Source organism: Chenopodium quinoa, unplaced genomic scaffold (assembly GCF_001683475.1).
Source record: "Chenopodium quinoa cultivar QQ74 unplaced genomic scaffold, ASM168347v1, whole genome shotgun sequence".
NCBI lineage: Eukaryota > Viridiplantae > Streptophyta > Magnoliopsida > Caryophyllales > Amaranthaceae > Chenopodium > Chenopodium quinoa.
In genome coordinates, this window is record NW_018744693.1 from 1,020,756 (window position 1) to 1,038,275 (window position 17,520).

The 17,520-nt window shown below is 32.3% G+C and overlaps 2 protein-coding genes across 3 annotated transcripts; one reads left to right on the forward strand and one right to left on the reverse strand.

The window, feature by feature from the left end:
- The first annotated feature begins 1,224 nt into the window (after positions 1–1,224).
- Positions 1,225–6,195, forward strand: LOC110702472 (probable LRR receptor-like serine/threonine-protein kinase At1g63430). Of its 2 annotated transcripts, none has more exons than XM_021880182.1 (13): positions 1,225–1,745; positions 1,934–2,072; positions 2,156–2,227; positions 2,319–2,462; positions 2,549–2,698; positions 3,502–3,618; positions 3,709–3,773; positions 4,157–4,411; positions 4,526–4,734; positions 4,816–4,948; positions 5,040–5,209; positions 5,373–5,588; positions 5,696–6,195. In XM_021880182.1, exons 1-13 carry the CDS (start codon positions 1,661–1,663, stop codon positions 5,939–5,941), a joined length of 2,001 nt encoding a protein of 666 aa, XP_021735874.1. In that variant the 5' UTR covers positions 1,225–1,660; the 3' UTR covers positions 5,942–6,195. The 2 variants fall into 2 exon arrangements, with proteins under 2 accessions (XP_021735874.1, XP_021735875.1); XM_021880183.1 differs by having other exon boundaries at positions 1,226–1,745; positions 4,529–4,734.
- A 1,731-nt stretch (positions 6,196–7,926) lies between these two features.
- On the reverse strand, positions 7,927–11,553 carry LOC110702474 (RNA-binding protein NOB1-like). Its single transcript, XM_021880184.1, has 5 exons — positions 11,111–11,553; positions 9,233–10,253; positions 8,755–8,923; positions 8,307–8,420; positions 7,927–8,229 (listed from the first exon to the last, which is right to left on the reverse strand). The coding sequence occupies exons 1-5, from the start codon at positions 11,451–11,453 to the stop codon at positions 8,074–8,076; spliced, it is 1,803 nt and encodes a 600-aa protein (XP_021735876.1). The 5' UTR covers positions 11,454–11,553; the 3' UTR covers positions 7,927–8,073.
- Positions 11,554–17,520: the final 5,967 nt, after the last annotated feature.

The window sequence follows — 17,520 nt, forward strand, 5'->3', positions numbered from 1 at the left end:
ATATGAGTGTTCGGTAAAGTAGTGGTTGACTAGCTGTTACATATAAAAATCAATATTTTATTTTTAAAACTATAGATTAAATTTTCAACAAATACCTGAAAAACTACCTCTAATTTCAAAAGCTAATCTTTTTAACTTTTTACAAAAGCTACCTCCACCACTAAAAGCTACCATAATCACTACTTTGCCAAACACTCACATTTTTTGTTAAGTAGTGGTTTGACTTGGTCAAATCACTAAAAGCTACTCAAAAGCTAACGCCGAACACGCCCACTATCTTTTATTTAGAAACCATCTTTTATTTCAAGTATTCATCTATTTCGGATTAATTTGATTATTTTCATTGTTTCGTATATATGATATAATTATTAGTTGAATTTGCAGGAATTGTTGATTGTTTGATTGGTTGACATCGGACTCAACAAAGAATACAAAATCATATGAACATTCGTTTACTTTTGGATGGAGTGACATTATCTTCAAAAAGGTAAATATTTTTTTTACTTTTAGTGTATGTAAAAAATAAAATTATCTGCCATTGATTCACAGATTCTATAGTTTGTTTGATGATTAAAAAAAACAACGTGATTGCATGATATTAGTTTTTGTGATTATAATTAGGATCATGTTTTTATTTTATGTAAACCAGTACAAATTTTTTATTTTTTATTGCAAAATATCAAATTCATCTTCTCCTTTCCATTATTTGAACCCCGTTTCAAATGCCTAAATAATCAAATTGTATGATATTCAACCTATCATAAATGATAAAGGAAAATATGGGCGAAAATGGTTCTTCGTGAAATGGTATGTATAAATAATTTTCAATTCTCACTTTATACTACACAAGCTAAGAGGCACACGCTACGCGTATACAACAAAAAGATAATTATAGTGTACATGCGTAGCGTGTACCTCTTAGCTTGTATATATAAAAGTAAAGGAAAAAAAAGAATGGTACATTAGTAAAACAAGTAAAGAAAAATTATTAGTTTTAGTCAAACCGTCTTATTAGAAACTATCTCCACTTGATTTTCATCAACAATCGATTTTTTGTTTTTCAAAAAAGAGCGCAAAAAAAAAAAGGAAACCAAAAACGCGGAATTAAAACATCTCATCAACCTATCATTCAAAAACATTCTGTAAAATCTTTTTGCCACCTTCATCTTTCTTTTTCCTTTTTAAATTTTTTTTTTCTTTTTAATAATAATTTCTTTAATTAATTTATCCAATTAATTCAATTTTTTTGTCCTTATTTTCTCTCTCCTAACAACACCCTATATTCTCTCTCTCTCTCACCTAGCAGCAACCAAAGCCTCACTTTGAATCTAAGCCATTTTTCATCACTTTTTTAACTGCCCACTTCTTCCATTTTCTTCCATTTTTTTTCTTCTGGATTTTATTATTACTCATTCATATACTTACCGTTACTCTAATTTCAGTGACTAATAATTCATTGAACTTTGTGTCAAATTTTATTTTTGTTAATTTCTCCTCGAAATTCCCACTTCTCCAAGTTAGTGAAATTCCTGTCGTTTCATTGTTTTTGCTCCACAATTTTTTTTTTTTTCCCTGTTCTTCTTACTATTTGAATGAGTTCTTTTATTGGCGTGTTTCTTGTAAAAATTTGCTCCCCGAATTAAGTGGGTTAGTAAAAAAAATGGGTGCATTAACTTGGGTTCTGCTTCAATTCACCATTTTTGGAGCTTTAAGTGTAACTTGCGACTCATTTGTATCTGTTGAAGGTAATCCTTTTTTACTCTCTTAGATCTTCGATTTTAATCATCATTTTTGCCAAGATTTAGTCGAATTTTTCTGGGAATTTTTATTGTTCTGGGTATTTCTTGATTTTGCTTCCTATATTTGGGGTGTTAATTTTATCCTGATTTAGAAATGTGCTTAATTTATTTATTTATTTTTTGTTGGATTTTAGTTTGGGCACTTACTGCTTTTAAAGAAGCCATATATGAAGACCCATATCTGGTATTGGCTGATTGGAATGGGTTAGATGTAACCCCTTGTCAATGGTCTGGTGTTACTTGTTCAGTTGCCAAAGATCATGTTGTTAAGCTGTAAGTTAATTTTAATTAAATTTATAATCTTATGGAATTTCAATTATTATGGTATAATATAATGTATGATTTGTGTATTTCAGGAATATTTCTGGGTCATCTTTGAAGGGATTTATTGCCCCTGAATTGGGTCTACTGAATTACTTACAAGAACTGTATGTTGTTTGTTTGTTTGATAATTACTGTTGAATTTGTTTTTGATGAATTGTGTTTATGTTTGAATTGATGAATTAATTTCATTTTCAGAACTCTTCATGGTAATCATTTGATTGGGATAATACCTAAAGAAATCGGGTTGTTGAAGAATCTTACAGTGTTGGATCTTGGAGCAAATCAGTTATCTGGGCCGATTCCTCATGAGATAGGAAATTTGAGTAGCATTAAGAAGATGTATGAATAAATTTGGTATCATTACTTGTAGTTTGTTGTGTTTTTGTTTGATTTTGTTTCTAAGTTTAGACCTTTGATATATGCAGTAATTTACAGTCAAATGGATTGACTGGAATGCTACCTCATGAGCTTGGAGATTTGAAGTTTCTTCAGGAGCTTCACTTGGACAGAAATAAGCTCCAAGGAACCGTGCCTGGTGCTGCCACTCCGGAATTTAAACCCAACATGCACGGAATGTAAGTGTCGTTCACACAACCCATGTATGGCTTGTTAAATAATGTCTATAAATCTAATCCTTTGAAAAAAGTTGTTGCTTTTTGTAGTGAATTTTCTTGACATGTATTACTTTCAATAGTTGCTTAGTGTGATAACAAAACTTGCAATTGTTATGTCTTTGTATGTATGGACTAGAGTCTATGACTGTAGAAGCTTTTGTCTTTAATTTTCAATTAGTTGATATTCGTTAAGAGCATATCAATTAATCCGTTCCTCAAAGCGTATCTATGGAAATTGGAAAATATTAGAATTTATTGTAGGATGATTTAGTTTGAGTGATGCTGAAAACTTCCCTATAAATTCCATAGTCCTTTCTCGTGGTAGGTCTAATTTATTTTATATTTTTGTAAAATGGTTTAAGAAGCTAATAAAAAATGCAGGGACTGAACGTCTGAACTTAATTATACTTTTCTTCGCTAGAATTTGGAAGCCCTGTTGAGTTTATCGAGAAGGTTTCCAGTGGTAGTAAAGTCATGAGTAGCTTCAATCATTACAAGATCCCTCTGGTTTTTGAAGTCATGTTTTGAGAAGGAAGAAGCTTGCAGATCATGTGCCTTCGCTTCTTTAATTAAACCATGTTATAGTTGACTTGAAACAGAAAGCATATGATTTCCACCAATAGTTGTCAATAACAGTTAATTTAAATGCTTTCTAGAAGTTGTGCCAATGATGATTAGGGAGTATAGAGACTCTTGGGATAGTGCTTATATTCTTAAAGTTGTCAACCATTAGCTGTGTTGCTAATTTAGTTTGGAATTTTCAGGTATGCAACCAATGGGAATGCTACAGGTCTTTGTCGCTTGCCTCAGCTAAAAGTTGCTGATTTCTCATATAACTTCTTTGGTGGAAGCATCCCAAAATGTTTGCTACATCTGCCAAGGTTGGTTTAGAAATGATATGCTATTCAGAGCTCCCACATCTCAATGGCCTCTTGCATGCAAATGCTAACTTTGTTTTACATCTTCTGCAGTGCAAGCTTTCAGGGTAATTGTCTTGAGGGCAGGGGTTTGAAACAGCGCTCAGATGCACAATGTGGTAAGTAGAAGCTAATCTGGAACATTATCTGCTCGATCTGTGTCTCTTGCTTTATCCAAGCAAGACTAGGAAGGTGGAAGAATAGGAACTTTGAAAGCCTGTTTCTCTTGCTAAGTCCAATCACAGTCGTTAGAAAAGAGTGAAAAAAAGGAAATAAGATAAACACTATGAATGTCTATGATATCAGTTTATGCGCTTGCTAGAACTAACAGTGTGGAAGAGTTGATGTTCTTTGGGAAACACTCTAAAGTCTTAATGCAAATATGCACCAATTTTAGAGCCTCCTTTTGAGGCGGCTAACTCTGGTATTAGAATATGGATGATTCCATTTTGTTAAATGCTTCAGTATGGAGGGGCCATGATTTATATTGTGCTTATCACAGGATCTTCTATAAATGCCAAATCTCATTCAAATTCCAATGCCAGCACAAAACACAAGTCTTCAGAAGATGAAGCCAAGCACCGGAGATCGAGACCTACTTGGCTTTTAGCTTTAGAAATTGTGACTGGTACCATGGTTGGCATTCTCTTGATCACTGCTCTGATAACTACATACAAAAGGTGCAACAGTAAATCATCTATGATCATCCCTTGGAAGAAATCTGGAAGTGACAAAGAACGCTTGGCAGTATATATTGGTAAATTTCCCTCTATCAACTATGCTCTCTGGTTTCCTAAATAACATACATTAAAGTTATATTTGCGATTAATTATTTGCTCCTAATTTTTCTGTTCATTAATAATCTCATCAGCAGATTCTGAGTTGTTGAGAGATATACAAAAGTTCAACAGGCAAGACCTTGAAGTAGCTTGTGAAGATTTTAGCAATATCATTGGATCTTCCTCTGATAGTATGATTTACAAAGGCATTATGAAAGGTGGATCTGAGATTGCAGTGATATCCTTCTGCATCAAAGAAGAGCAGTGGACTGGCTATCATGAGCTTTATTTCCAGAGAGAGGTACTGTTGAAGTATTCTGTTTTGGTCCTGGGATAGTTTTGAAAATTTAATTCTTACTTTTTCAAACTATACCGTGATTAGGTGGCAGATTTAGCAAGACTAAATCATGAGAATGCTGCTAAGCTGCTGGGTTATTGCCGAGAGACTCCTCCTTTCACACGGATGCTTGTTTTTGAATATGCGTGTAATGGAACTCTGTATGAACACCTGCATTGTAAGTGAATTGTCCTCTGTCTCAGTTAATTGTGTCAGTCTTACTCATAAGTAACAGAAGTATTGATGCTGTGTTGAAATTGAAATTGTAGCCATGTTTGCTGATGGAGAAGGCTGCCAGCTGTCCTGGACACGGCGTATGAAAATCATAATAGGCATCGCCCGTGGATTGAGATATCTTCATACAGAACTTAACCCTCCATTCACTATATCTGAGCTGAATTCTAGTGCTGTATATCTTACTGAAGATTTTTCACCCAAGGTTAGATATGATTTTCTATTTTTTGTTTCTTTCTTAAGCACTCTTTTGCGTTTTGGTTGGATATCTTATAACAATATCAATTACGAGTTGATGATATTTTGGTTGTATGCTTGATATTATGATACTTGATCCAATTGAATCCAACCTGAAACATTTCTTGCAGCTGGTTGATTTTGAAAGCTGGAAGACTATCATTGCAAGATCGGAGAAAAATTCTTCTGCCATAGATAGTAATGGTGCTATCTGTGTTCTGCCACGTTCAATTGAGGCACGTCATTTAGACATAAAGGGTAACGTTTATGCATTTGGAGTACTTTTGCTCGAGATAGTCAGCGGCAGACCACCCTTCTCCAAAGACACAGGAAGCTTGGTAGATTGGGTATGAAATCTGGATTTATGTTCTTTGAAGTTATTATGGACTGTTTAGTAAAAACAAAGAAAGAAAATTTAAATTAGTTTGCATTAATAGTTAGTTTCTTGTTTCAGGCTAGGGAATATCTTGAGGTACCTGAAGTTATGCCCTATATCGTAGAGAAACAATTGAAGCATTTTGAATATGAGGACCTCAAAGCGGTTTGTGAGGCAGCAAGTCTTTGCCTGAATCCTGATCCTGTCAAGCGACCATTGATGCACGACTTGTGCACTTTACTGGAGAGCCGCATTGATCTCTCTATGTCAGCTGAGCTCAGATCATCTTCTTTGGCGTGGGCAGAACTGGCACTTTCTACATGATCATAGTTGAAACTAACATACTTAACTGTAAAGCAAATTATAGTTTTGATGATACCTCTCTCGATTCTTTCCCCACTCTTCTCCCCATCTCTCATCTGGTTTTCATCCCTGAAGATCATGTAAAGTTTTTTTCAGCTTCTGGCTTAGGAATATATATAGGAAAGTTTTATGGATGCCATGAATGTACACTGAGTATCTTGCTAGTAGATTGATATTACTAAAGTTAATGAAGATCTCTTTGCTTTATCTCAGTCTCTCCAAAACTGTTTGCTAGTGGATTGATATAATGGAGTAAAAATAATAGTTTTGATGATACCAGTTAAAATATTTCATTAATATAATAACCACTTATTTTATTTTATTTTTAAAAAATAATAGTATGATTTTATGGTACACTTTAATTAATCAGAATTACATGTAATGTTAGAAACAATTTGATAACTTTACGAACCCCTATTTTGTTCATCTAGCTTATCTAAGTTTCAACATACAACTAAAATAATTTTTATAAAAAATTCGTTTTATTTTATTCCGAGTACATGATAATATTAGTTAGTCTTGTGGTACGGAGTAATGGCTAAGTTTTTTTATTTATTTATTTTTTTTCCTTCATTCATCCAAAGACTGAATTTGAAGACATAAATATCCAATATAGTTGGAGAACTAGGAGTTGGTAATTTGGTATCCCTAGTCCGTAGGACCCTGAAACTAATGGAGAACGAGGAAAATGCAATGGAAGTATTACTAATTAAAGCTATTTTAAAGCAATGCTATGATTTTGCTTCCTTGTTACTCAAAGGAATAGACTCTAACAATACAATCCCATCTCTTTTTGTGGGTCAAGAGAGGACTCTCTACTCTTAAGCATTGTATTATTTGTACATCTTGGTGTTGGTAATAACTACTTTAACTAGTAAGAAAAGTTAAAGCCCTCCACAGACTTGACATGACGATGTTGTGCTACAATTTTGTGTCATCAAAGGCAATGTACTTGGATTTACATACGAAGTACGTGTAGGAAGTTTAGAAATATTCGACTATTTTCAGATTATCTTTCAAAAACGCCCAAAATACTTCAAATATGTTGAATTATCGATAATGTTGTATACATACATATGAGGTACATATTACATTATTACGAAGTACTATCATTTAGAAAGGAATAAGATATCTATTCTAAGAGAGTTGTTTATTATATTTCTTAAAACTAATTTTTTTTCATTTTTAAAAAATAATTTTGGAAATCATGAATTTCCTCGAAAGATCTTTCACGGCATATATTAGGTAAGTGTTGGGGAATTCTTTTTTAATTGCATCAAATTAAGGTAGGTCAGTGTAACAGAAATATTTCTTCTAAAACATCATTGGTTGGATTTCATACCCTTTTAACAAAAAATGAAGAAAAGTTAAGCTAACTACTACCAAGTACCAACTTTGCTAGTTTTTGAGCTTTATTTCTAGGAGTACTAATCTCAACAGTTGGAACCACATGATTTACCTCATTCTGGTACAAATCATACTTTCATAATATTGATATCCGTTAATCTTGTATCATTGTCTAAAATTTTTAAGTTAACCATTATTTTACCTCAATTTATACTCTATAAGACAAATATTACCTAGTAAATTGTTGATCAGATTAGTAAATATTACCTAGTAAATTGTTGATCAGATTAGTAAATATTACCTCTAGTAAATTGTTGATCAGATTAGTAAATATTACCTAGTCGTCTAATACGAAGTTAATTGTTGATCAGATTAGTAAATTACACTACTGAAAAAGTATGAAGTATTTTTTTTCCTCTCATCTTGTAACCCTGCCAATCAAGTTAGGTAAGTTACATAGAGTCGCTACTAAAATATACTGTATGTAATTTCATTGATTCAGGATATATTCAAATGACTGATGCAGAAAATGTAGATACATGAATTAGTAACTCTTTCCAATAGTGAAGCCATATTAAAACATATTCGACGCATCATTCTTAACAAGAATGATTAAGATATAAGTAAATATTCAAATTTTTGTTCGATACAAAATAATGGAGGATAATTTAGAAACCGAATCACAATATTTTTTTTTTTAAAAAAGGAACATCTAACAGCTACCAAAATTTGCAAGCAAAATTGCCTCAATGCTTTGCACGAGAGAAATGGTTGTCATTGGGATTTCTTTTACCACTGAACACTGCTAATGCTTGTCTCACAGGAGGCCTGTTATAAGCTTTCTTATCAGTGTGATGAGTCTGATGACCAAAGACGCTATCCCCAGCAAATATATCATCATCCTACATAACATTTGAAATAACCGTGTTAATTTAAAGATTAAATTACATGAAACAAAGAGCGTAAGGGAGAAAGTAACCTTAGACTTTTTCTTTGTCCTGGGGTATAAGAACTTCTGTGGGATCTGATCTTCCCGTAATATGGGATTCTTAGTCATGGAATCTCTTCCTCCTTGGGGCAAAGGGAGTGAAAACTGCAAAAGATGAATAATTAGCCAACAGGATGGGCAAATTTATCTGAAGATAAACATTGCATCACAGCTACGTATTTTGTCCTCTTAAAAGGATGCATATACATCAGCCATTTGTTGAGGAGCCTAGGTAATAAAGTCCTCAATGTATGACAAAATAGGCAAACTAGGAAGGGGATTACTGAACAAAAGCAACATTTAGAGTAGATGTCAATACTAAAAAATCAATTGAATAACAGCCTCATAGCAGTAACTCACTAGCAAGATCAAATGCATAAGTATTAACTACTGCCTAGAGCCCAAGACTGATAAGAGCAAAACATATAAGAAACTGTACCTTTGTGCCACGCAAGGAGTAACGATGCCTTCGAGCTTGTAGCACAACACCATTCTCGCCTACTGTAACAGCCACCTTCCTTAAGGTACCACCATTGCCACACTTTGGACAAAAGATTCTACCAACTTCAGCGGTGACATGCTGGCAGGCATGACATTTTAGTACCCACCTAGACAATCACCCCAAAATCAGAACTTCTGACAATCATATATAAAATCACTACGTACAAGACTACAAGGAATTATAACTCATTCAAGTATAAAGGTCGCCCACCCTACCCATTACTGACAAAATTATTAGCAGGTGATAGAGCTGATAGTTGGTGTTTGACATACATTCCTCCAGATGAGAGAACAATGTACACTATGTTTTAATCAAGTCTCACTAAACTTCAGAAGTTCAGATTATGTTGCTATATCATGCGACTATTAAGTACCTTAAGTGGGAACATGGAAATGTTATTAAGGAGTTATATTACCTGTGCAACTCACGTATCTGCATTCCTCCAGGGGCTAGCAAACGTAAACCCATCTGAAGAATAACATTTTGCATAGCAAAGTCTCCAGTGATACAAGCAACACTTGAATCAGATAAAGACCTCAGCATCCAGCTCTGTTCACTGCCATCATCCTCTGCATATGAGGTATCAACACTTCCATTCTCCACATGATCTAATCCTTCATTGTCATCCCCTTCACCCCCAGAATGAGCACTTACTGAGTGACCATCTACCGATTGAACTTCCAAATGAGAATCAATTTGCTCATTCTGTTCTTCATGAGTTTCCAAAGCATCTTCTTCAAGTCTAATCTGTTCCAAAATTGAGGAAATTTCCTCAGTACCATTTGTCTCATCAGTGTCCATTTTATCATCAGATGTTCCTTTATCAACTTCCTCTTCAGTATTTTTATTGACTTCTTGATGCTCATCATCTTTTAAAGATGCCTCGTACATATCACGGCGAGCCTTTCTTCTGAGAAACCTTCTATGGGTGCCTCGACTGACAGCAGGGCGCCAATCACCATCATCATGTTGTCCTTGAGATGCATCAATCCCATCAGCCACCATTTTTTTCCCGTCAATTTTTACCTCCCTCTTTTTGGGAGGGTATCTTCTGTGTCTCCTTGCAGTCAGGCCAGCACCATCATGATCTTCACTACCATTTCCAACAGAGCCATCTTTCAAACTCATTTGGTCCTCAACAGGGATATTTAACGTTATATCCTTCAACGGAAGAATTTTAGAATTAGGATCTGGACCACTGTCTGTCGCACCTTCTAAAGCTTCCCACTCCTCAAGATTAGGAACATTGGAACCCCAACCAGGCAAGTCCTTCTCAGGCAATCTCCGTACGTTCAAAACATGGATAGGGGGAGGGCTGTCTCTAAGATGACTAATACCATGAATTTGAGCCTCCAATGTGTAAGTTAAAGCAATGAGCTTAAGATCAACATCAGAAAGAGTCTGCAGATCACCAGTTGCTCTAGCAAAGCTGACAACTGTCAATAATCCATAGACACAGGTCAATTTGTATGCTAATTATAGTAAAACAGAACGAATTCTCCAAACCCTCAATACAATGTATCAAACACAAGCTAACACATTCAGTACAAATATAATGATTTTTCTGTTAAGTGCCTCCATAATTGAGTTGTCCTAATACTTCAATCTTCATAAATCATAGAATACTGACACATGACATTTAATACTCGGGAAAAAAGTCCTCGTACTAGAGAAAACAATTACCATAATATTTTCAGTAGCTCCAATTCTTTAATTGATAACATGTAACTGAATGGTATGGCAGCTATCAAAACTATATGAAGTAATCACTTTAGCTAAATAAAGATTCATCAACAAATGACTACCCTATCCTGCCCAATAAACAGCAAGCAAAGATTTAACAAGTAGCAAATCCCTCATTTCATGAAACTAATAACAAGAACGTGCAGAAGAATGCCAAAAAAGCTCTTACACAAGTATACTGTAGTACATAAACCACAAGCAAAATACATAACAGTAAACACAAAATTACGAAGACAATCTCCATCATGTATTGGCAGCTATTACTAGTTTACTCCCATAAATCAATAATCTTTAATACAGTTATACCTAAGGTCTTACTATTGTCAAGAATTATTCATTAGATCACAACCAATGAGCAAGATACAAACTTTTTCACAATAACTTAAGCGCAGTACAAACGTCAAAACAATTCAACAGCACAATTAAAAAACGCCCAATTGAAATTCAACTCAATCAATCAATAATAACACAAAACAACCCAAATTGAACAAACCCCACAAATTCAACCATCAAATTAAATCCAAAACAAAAAAGAGAGATAGAAACAGACCTTTTTTAAGAGATTCAGGAGAAGGTTCCAACGTATCAACAGTGAAAGGCAAAAAAGAGAGACGATGACGAGAAGTGGGGTCACGAATTTCATTGATAACTTCAGAAACAGATACAAATTTGTCAGCTAAAGAAGGGAGTCTCTCTCCTCCTTGAATGATAGCGTTAGCATCAACAATGGCAACTGCTATGCCTTTGTTTGATTTGCAGGTTTCGAAGAGTTGTGTGGGTGTTTGAGGTTGTTGTGCTGGGGTTGGTTCTGGGGTTTGCTTCACTATGTTCGCCCAACATGGTGCGGCTGATTCCGGTGGAGGTGGTGCGGTGGATTCCGGCGGTGAGTCCATTGCTTAGAGTTTGAGGCAAGAGAGAAGGAGAGGAGAGTGGAACAGTGGATGTGACGAGAAAAGGGTGATAAACATAAACCCTAAGAATTCGCCAAATGACGACGTCGTTTTTCATTATTCTAATTTTCCCCATACACACCCTATTTTAATACGGAACTAGGGTATTTTCCGTGCCATGCACGATAATCTTTAATAACCATTATTAGACTATCATTATAATTAGTTTTTATAAACAAAAAGTTCTAAAAATATAGTTGACAAATTTTGAGGAAAATAAATGATTATGAAAGATATGTTAGATATGAAAATTTTAAGGTACAGACAAAAAATGCGGAATGAACATGTAGCTGTTTTGAAATGAACATGCAACTGTTTTGTAAAGAACATATAGCTGTTTTGTAAAAAAATATTTAATTTTTTTTTTATTCTAAAGAACATCTGTAATATTAATAAAAAACATGATGATATTATGTAATGAACATTATCTATATATACCCACCATAATTTAAAGACAAAATTCAAAGAACATTTAATAATATGCAATGAGTTTTATGGCACAAATAAAAGCACATTATATTGATAATCAAAGAACATGAATATATGTTCTTTTCACTCTTTTTTTGTATGTAAATATGTTCTTTTCATGAAATGGAGCACAAACAAATGAACCCAAAATCATAAAAAATATCAAATGAATTGCAAAAAAATCGAAAATCAAACGACAATAAAATTAACAAAGTCGAAGAAACAATTTTTCGTATGAATTGCAAAAAAAAAAAAAAAAAAAAAAAAAGAAACCCGATCAAATTCCAAAATAAACACTAAGGCATGTTGAAAATTATACTTACATATTGTTTTTGTCCCCCATATTCAAGAATTTTGGATTTAGAACTACAAATTTCTTCAAAAATTGCATAAGGTTTTGAAGTTTGAAATTCGACTGGTTTTTTGGATTTTTTTTTTTACTTTTTGAGAGAGAAAACTTTTAGAGTGAGAAAAATTTTAGAGAGAGGAAGTTTTGTTTTGGTAAATGTCTAGAGAAAGTACTATATCAGTAAAAAAAAATTTACTTTTTACCTCTTGCCTTTTTTTTAAAAAAAAACTGACTTACTTGTTCGCGTTCTTTATAAACTAGAGGAATGTTCTTTTAAACAACCATGTTATTTTGTTTCATAGTATATGTTCTTTCCGCCTTTTTATTAATCAAAGGAGAGGCGGTATGGTGCTTGGTACCGGCGTACGTAGGGACCACCTAATGTGTTAGATATTAACTGATGTAGAAAATGAGCAAAATTATGTTAAGAATGTGTTTTTAATATTGTGTAAGGTTAGGAAATATTTGTAAATAAGATTTGTTTCTTTAATTGAAATTTATTCAAAAAAAAAAACTGAAAGACACATTAGAAAATGACATGTGTCATTGCTAGTGTGCCCCGGGCTTTGCCTATTAAACGCTTTAAAAGACGTACTTCATAATTTTTTTACGTGGTAAATTTGAAAACAATGACAACAATTACTCATTTTGGAATTTTTTTTTTGTTTCTATATTACATTATAATACTTGTACTACATGTATTTATACATAAATGTGGATAAATAGATTATAATTTAATTCTAGCTAAGATGGTAATGCATGTGGTTTTCATTCAATGAAGTTTAGGTTTGAATCTCTTTACATGCATTTTTACCTTAATAATGCAAAGGTCAAACTAATTAAAGGACATGTTTTCTTCACTTAAAAAAAAATAGTCCAAGTTTGATTTTAATATATTAATGCAATGGTTTTGAATATACACAATATTATAACTCACTGCAAATTAAAGCAATTATAATTTTACCTTACTAAGTACCAATAAGACTACATTTGGTAGAGAGGACTCGTATTCGATCCCTCGCAACAACAATTGGGAGGGGACTGGTACCTAACCACCCACAACCAACCCCTGAATCCGGATTAACCCAAAGGGTGAATCGGGTGAAACACCAAAATAATAAAAAAAAAACCTTAAGTAAATATATATTGAGGAAATTGTGAAAAAAGACCTTAAGTGGTCGACTTTTTGAAAAAGGATCTTTTAAGTGAAAACTTGTGAAAAAGTTTTAAGTTGCATTTTGTTTGTATGGGATACTTGGGTGAGCTTGCGTGGTGGTCAACGTCGGAGCTCTAGCATTAACTATCACGTGTTAGTGACGTGATTTATTTAAAAAAATCCCCAAATTTCCCTCATTTTCCGACCTCCGTGAGAATACTATGAAAGGGTTAGGTCGAGAAAGGAGGAAAATTTGGAATTTTTTTTTATTTTTAAAATACGTTAGGTGACTAACACGTGATAGTCAACGCCAGAGCACCACCGCACAAGCTCATCCAAGTGTGAAGACTGAAGTGCCCCACTAAAAGCATTAAGAACAAGGAAAATTAAACTAAGGAAGCAGTGAAGGTAATTTTTTTTATTAACCAAGATAGTACGTAGCAAAATTAAACAAGATAGTACGTAGCAATATTAGTTGGGAGGTCCTGTCAAGACCTTTCTCAAGAAACAGCACATCAGTTGGAGCCATTCACCAAGGGCAAGGTATTGGTTAACTCCTTAGTGTAGGAGGTAGTCAGACTTGGTGAGTTGGTGGAGAGAAGAAGTGATAATGAAGTGGTAATGTCAAGACCTTTCTGAAGTGATTTTTTTTTTTTTTTTTTTAATTTTCTGGGTTTTTAATTGATTTTTTATTTTTGTTTTTATTTAAATCAAAAAAAATTTTAATCGATTTTAATTCGATTTTTTTTTTATTTTCTGGGTTTTTTTATTATATTTTTTCGCAACTAATTTATTTTAATCGATTTTCTTTTTGTTTGTTTTAATTGGTGCAGGTATATTGATGCAAGAATCAAGATGCAAGAATATTGATTTAGATGTTGTATGGGGTTTTTTTGATTGTGATGTTGTAATTTTTTTTTTGATTTATATTGTATTTTTTTTTATTTATATGTTGTTATTGATCTATATTGTAAAATTTTTTTGATTATATATTGTAAATTTTCGATTATATTGATTGATATCCGATTTTTATTTTGATGTTCTTATTTATTTTAGTTTATTTAATTTTTAAGTGAAAAAAGACCAAAAAAAATGATTTTTTTTTTACACTTTTGGCACCGGTTAACCGGTGTCAAAAACATTGAATTAATTTTTTTTGGGCTTACCGATGCCAATTCCGAGTTTTGCCATTGGTTCAAACTGGTGGCTTTTTCATGCACTTATTGGCACCCCCCAAATTGGCACCGGTTCAAAACCGGTGGCATTGAGGGGTTTTGAACCGGTGCCAATTTTGTTTTTTCACCTAGTGTAAGCTAAGCTTGAAAATCACAGTTGTAAATATTAGGAAGATTAAATTTTTTAAGAAGATGGTTCTTAAAAATAAGACTCTTAAAAGTAGAGTAGTTTGGGCAGTCACGGAACAATATAACTGTTGAATCATGTCTTCATTAGGAGCATAACACCTAGTGCAAATTTGGGAATTTTCTAGCTAGGACGTCACCAATTGGTAGAATTCCCCTAGCTATGTTCCAAAGCAACATTTAATATTTGAAAGGGGTGTTAATTTACCATAAGACAGACCATGGAAAATTAAGGAGAAAAGGAGTTGGAACTTGTAAGGGTTGGATGGAGGAGTAGTGGAGGCATGATAAGCAGATTTAATAGTGAAGGAACCATGTAGTCTCTTAACTTTTAAATGAGGCAAAATGGTTGAAGTATGTCTTCATTATAATGCTAGTCTCAACCACCAATGATCACTTTTCCGATACAATACAACACAATCAACAAATTTAGGGACTTCAGAATACATGTGGCAAATAATTTATAAGTGTAATTTTTAAGTCAATGTTTAGGGACTTTTAGCTGATAAGTTAGCATTTTCTTGTATTTAATTAGAAATGAAACTTTATCGGATTAATGACAAAATTATGTGTAATTCCATGCAATTAATGAATATTATTTCCTTTTTTTTTTTAAAAAAAAAGAAAATTCTTATAGTATTATAAAGTGATGGATTTACCAAAAAAAAAACCTTCTAGACAAATGATAGTTGACACTAGTTTAAAATACTTTGTCACATCAGCTTTCCACTAACTTTAAAATATTTTTATATTATTCAGATTCATACAAGACTTTCTCTAAATTTACACATTATCTCAATACTTACTCCAAACTCACTTAATCCTCTTCAAAATATATTTTTTTTTTTTTGTAAAATGTCTTTTTGTTAAGCTGTCATGGTATTAGAGCCAGACCCACAGTATGGGACCTCTAAAGGTTAGAGTATATTGCCAGGCCCAAACTTTGGGACCTTTAATGGCATTAAGCAATTGGTCTTGACAAGTGAGGCCCTAAACGCGCGGCCCAAATAAAAAATGAACATTTAGTTAAAAAATATGAACATGAAAAAAATGAATATTTAATAACAAAAAATGAACACGTAAAAAAAAATGAACATTTAATATTAAAAAGTTTATATGTTACAAGGAAATGATCATTTATTAAAAATGAATCTGATTATCATATAATCATAAATTTGCTAGACCACGACCTTTAAAATGAACAATTAGTTAGAAAAATGAACACATAAAAAAAAAGAATATTCAGTAATAAAAATGAACACGTACAAAAATGAACATTTAATATATTAGAAATGAACATTTATCATACAACCATAAAATTGGGATCATATACATCAGAAATTCTCCAACTTAAAGGCAAATTCATTGTAATATCATATACTTCTTCATCACTTCTTACTTGTTTCTTCACTAATTCAGAGTCTTTGTCTTCTACAAATACAATTAATCTGTACTCACTAAAATATAACAAATAATCAAAATTCATAACCATCACAACATATGTTCATAATAATTATTTAGAATGTTCATAATATATAATCATCAATACAAAAGTTAAAAATATAAATAATTATCACTCTATATGTCATATGTATTCATAATCAATAATAGATATGTTCGTAATGAATAACGAAACATATATATTCATAATAAATTGTTCAGAATTTCAACACTAAATGTTCAGATAATTTAACTTTCAACGTATTATATTTTACTTTCAACTTAATAAAAACGAACATTTAGTATTAAAAAATAAACACTTATAAAATGAACATGTAACAAAAAGTTATGAACATTTAGGATACTAAAATAAACATGATTTTCATAAAAGTTCAAATTCATTGTATATAATTATTAATGAAAAATAATGATAAAATAAATTGTTGAAATATGTTCATTTTTTATGTATTTAATATTCATTTTCGGTGTACCAAATGCTCATTTTGTAAAAGTTGTTCATTTTTAAATTCCTACGTGTTCATTTTTTTTTTACAGAAATTACATTCAAGATCGATTGTAATTATTGAAACTCTAAAAAATTGAATATACACCTTAAATTTAATCTTGATTCATCATAGAGAAATTAATTATTGATTTGTAACATGATTAGAAATCAAAAGAAAAAAAAAATCAAAAGAAAGAGATAGATAGAGAGAGAAAATAACTACAAATTAAGCAATACAATTGATATTCATTAACAATTAAGCAATTTAATTGATATTCATCACAAACTCATAATAATTTCAAACAATCAAAAAATAAATCATCATGCATGGTCAACGAAATCATACAAAATACAATTACAAATTGATAAAATCTAACCTCCATTGTTTTCTTTGACCTTCAACTTTCTCTCTCCTTTATTTTTTTCTTTCCTCTTTGATAAAGCCAAATGATTGAATCTGAAACTCATAGATTTAGAAAGAAAAAAGTATACTCATCAAAACACGAATTAGTAACTCAAAAATTTATATAAAGAAGAAGAAAACTTTAAAGATTGAAGGGAAATGAGGTAAAGAGGAGAGAGAAAATGTTAAATTGAGAAGAAAACTGAAGAGAGAGAAAAATAATAGAGCTAAAGAAGAAGAAGAAGAAAGAGAATTAAGATATAAGGAAGAAAAAAAAACGTATGTTCATTTTAACGTATTCTGGGCCATGATAAACGCGGGCCTAGGC

Excerpts from the sequence above, each read along its gene's own strand:
- LOC110702472 (XM_021880182.1), top strand. The coding sequence starts at position 1,661 with ATGGGTGCATTAACTTGGGTTCTGCTTCAATTCACCATTTTTGGAGCT. Across the intron at positions 3,619-3,708 it reads TGTTTGCTACATCTGCCAAG|TGCAAGCTTTCAGGGTAATT; the intron begins GTTGGTTTAGAA and ends CATCTTCTGCAG. Across the intron at positions 4,412-4,525 it reads ACGCTTGGCAGTATATATTG|CAGATTCTGAGTTGTTGAGA; the intron begins GTAAATTTCCCT and ends TAATCTCATCAG.
- LOC110702474 (XM_021880184.1), bottom strand. The coding sequence starts at position 11,453 with ATGGACTCACCGCCGGAATCCACCGCACCACCTCCACCGGAATCAGCC. Across the intron at positions 8,421-8,754 it reads ACTCCTTGCGTGGCACAAAG|TTTTCACTCCCTTTGCCCCA; the intron begins GTACAGTTTCTT and ends CATCTTTTGCAG. Across the intron at positions 8,230-8,306 it reads GGACAAAGAAAAAGTCTAAG|GATGATGATATATTTGCTGG; the intron begins GTTACTTTCTCC and ends AATGTTATGTAG.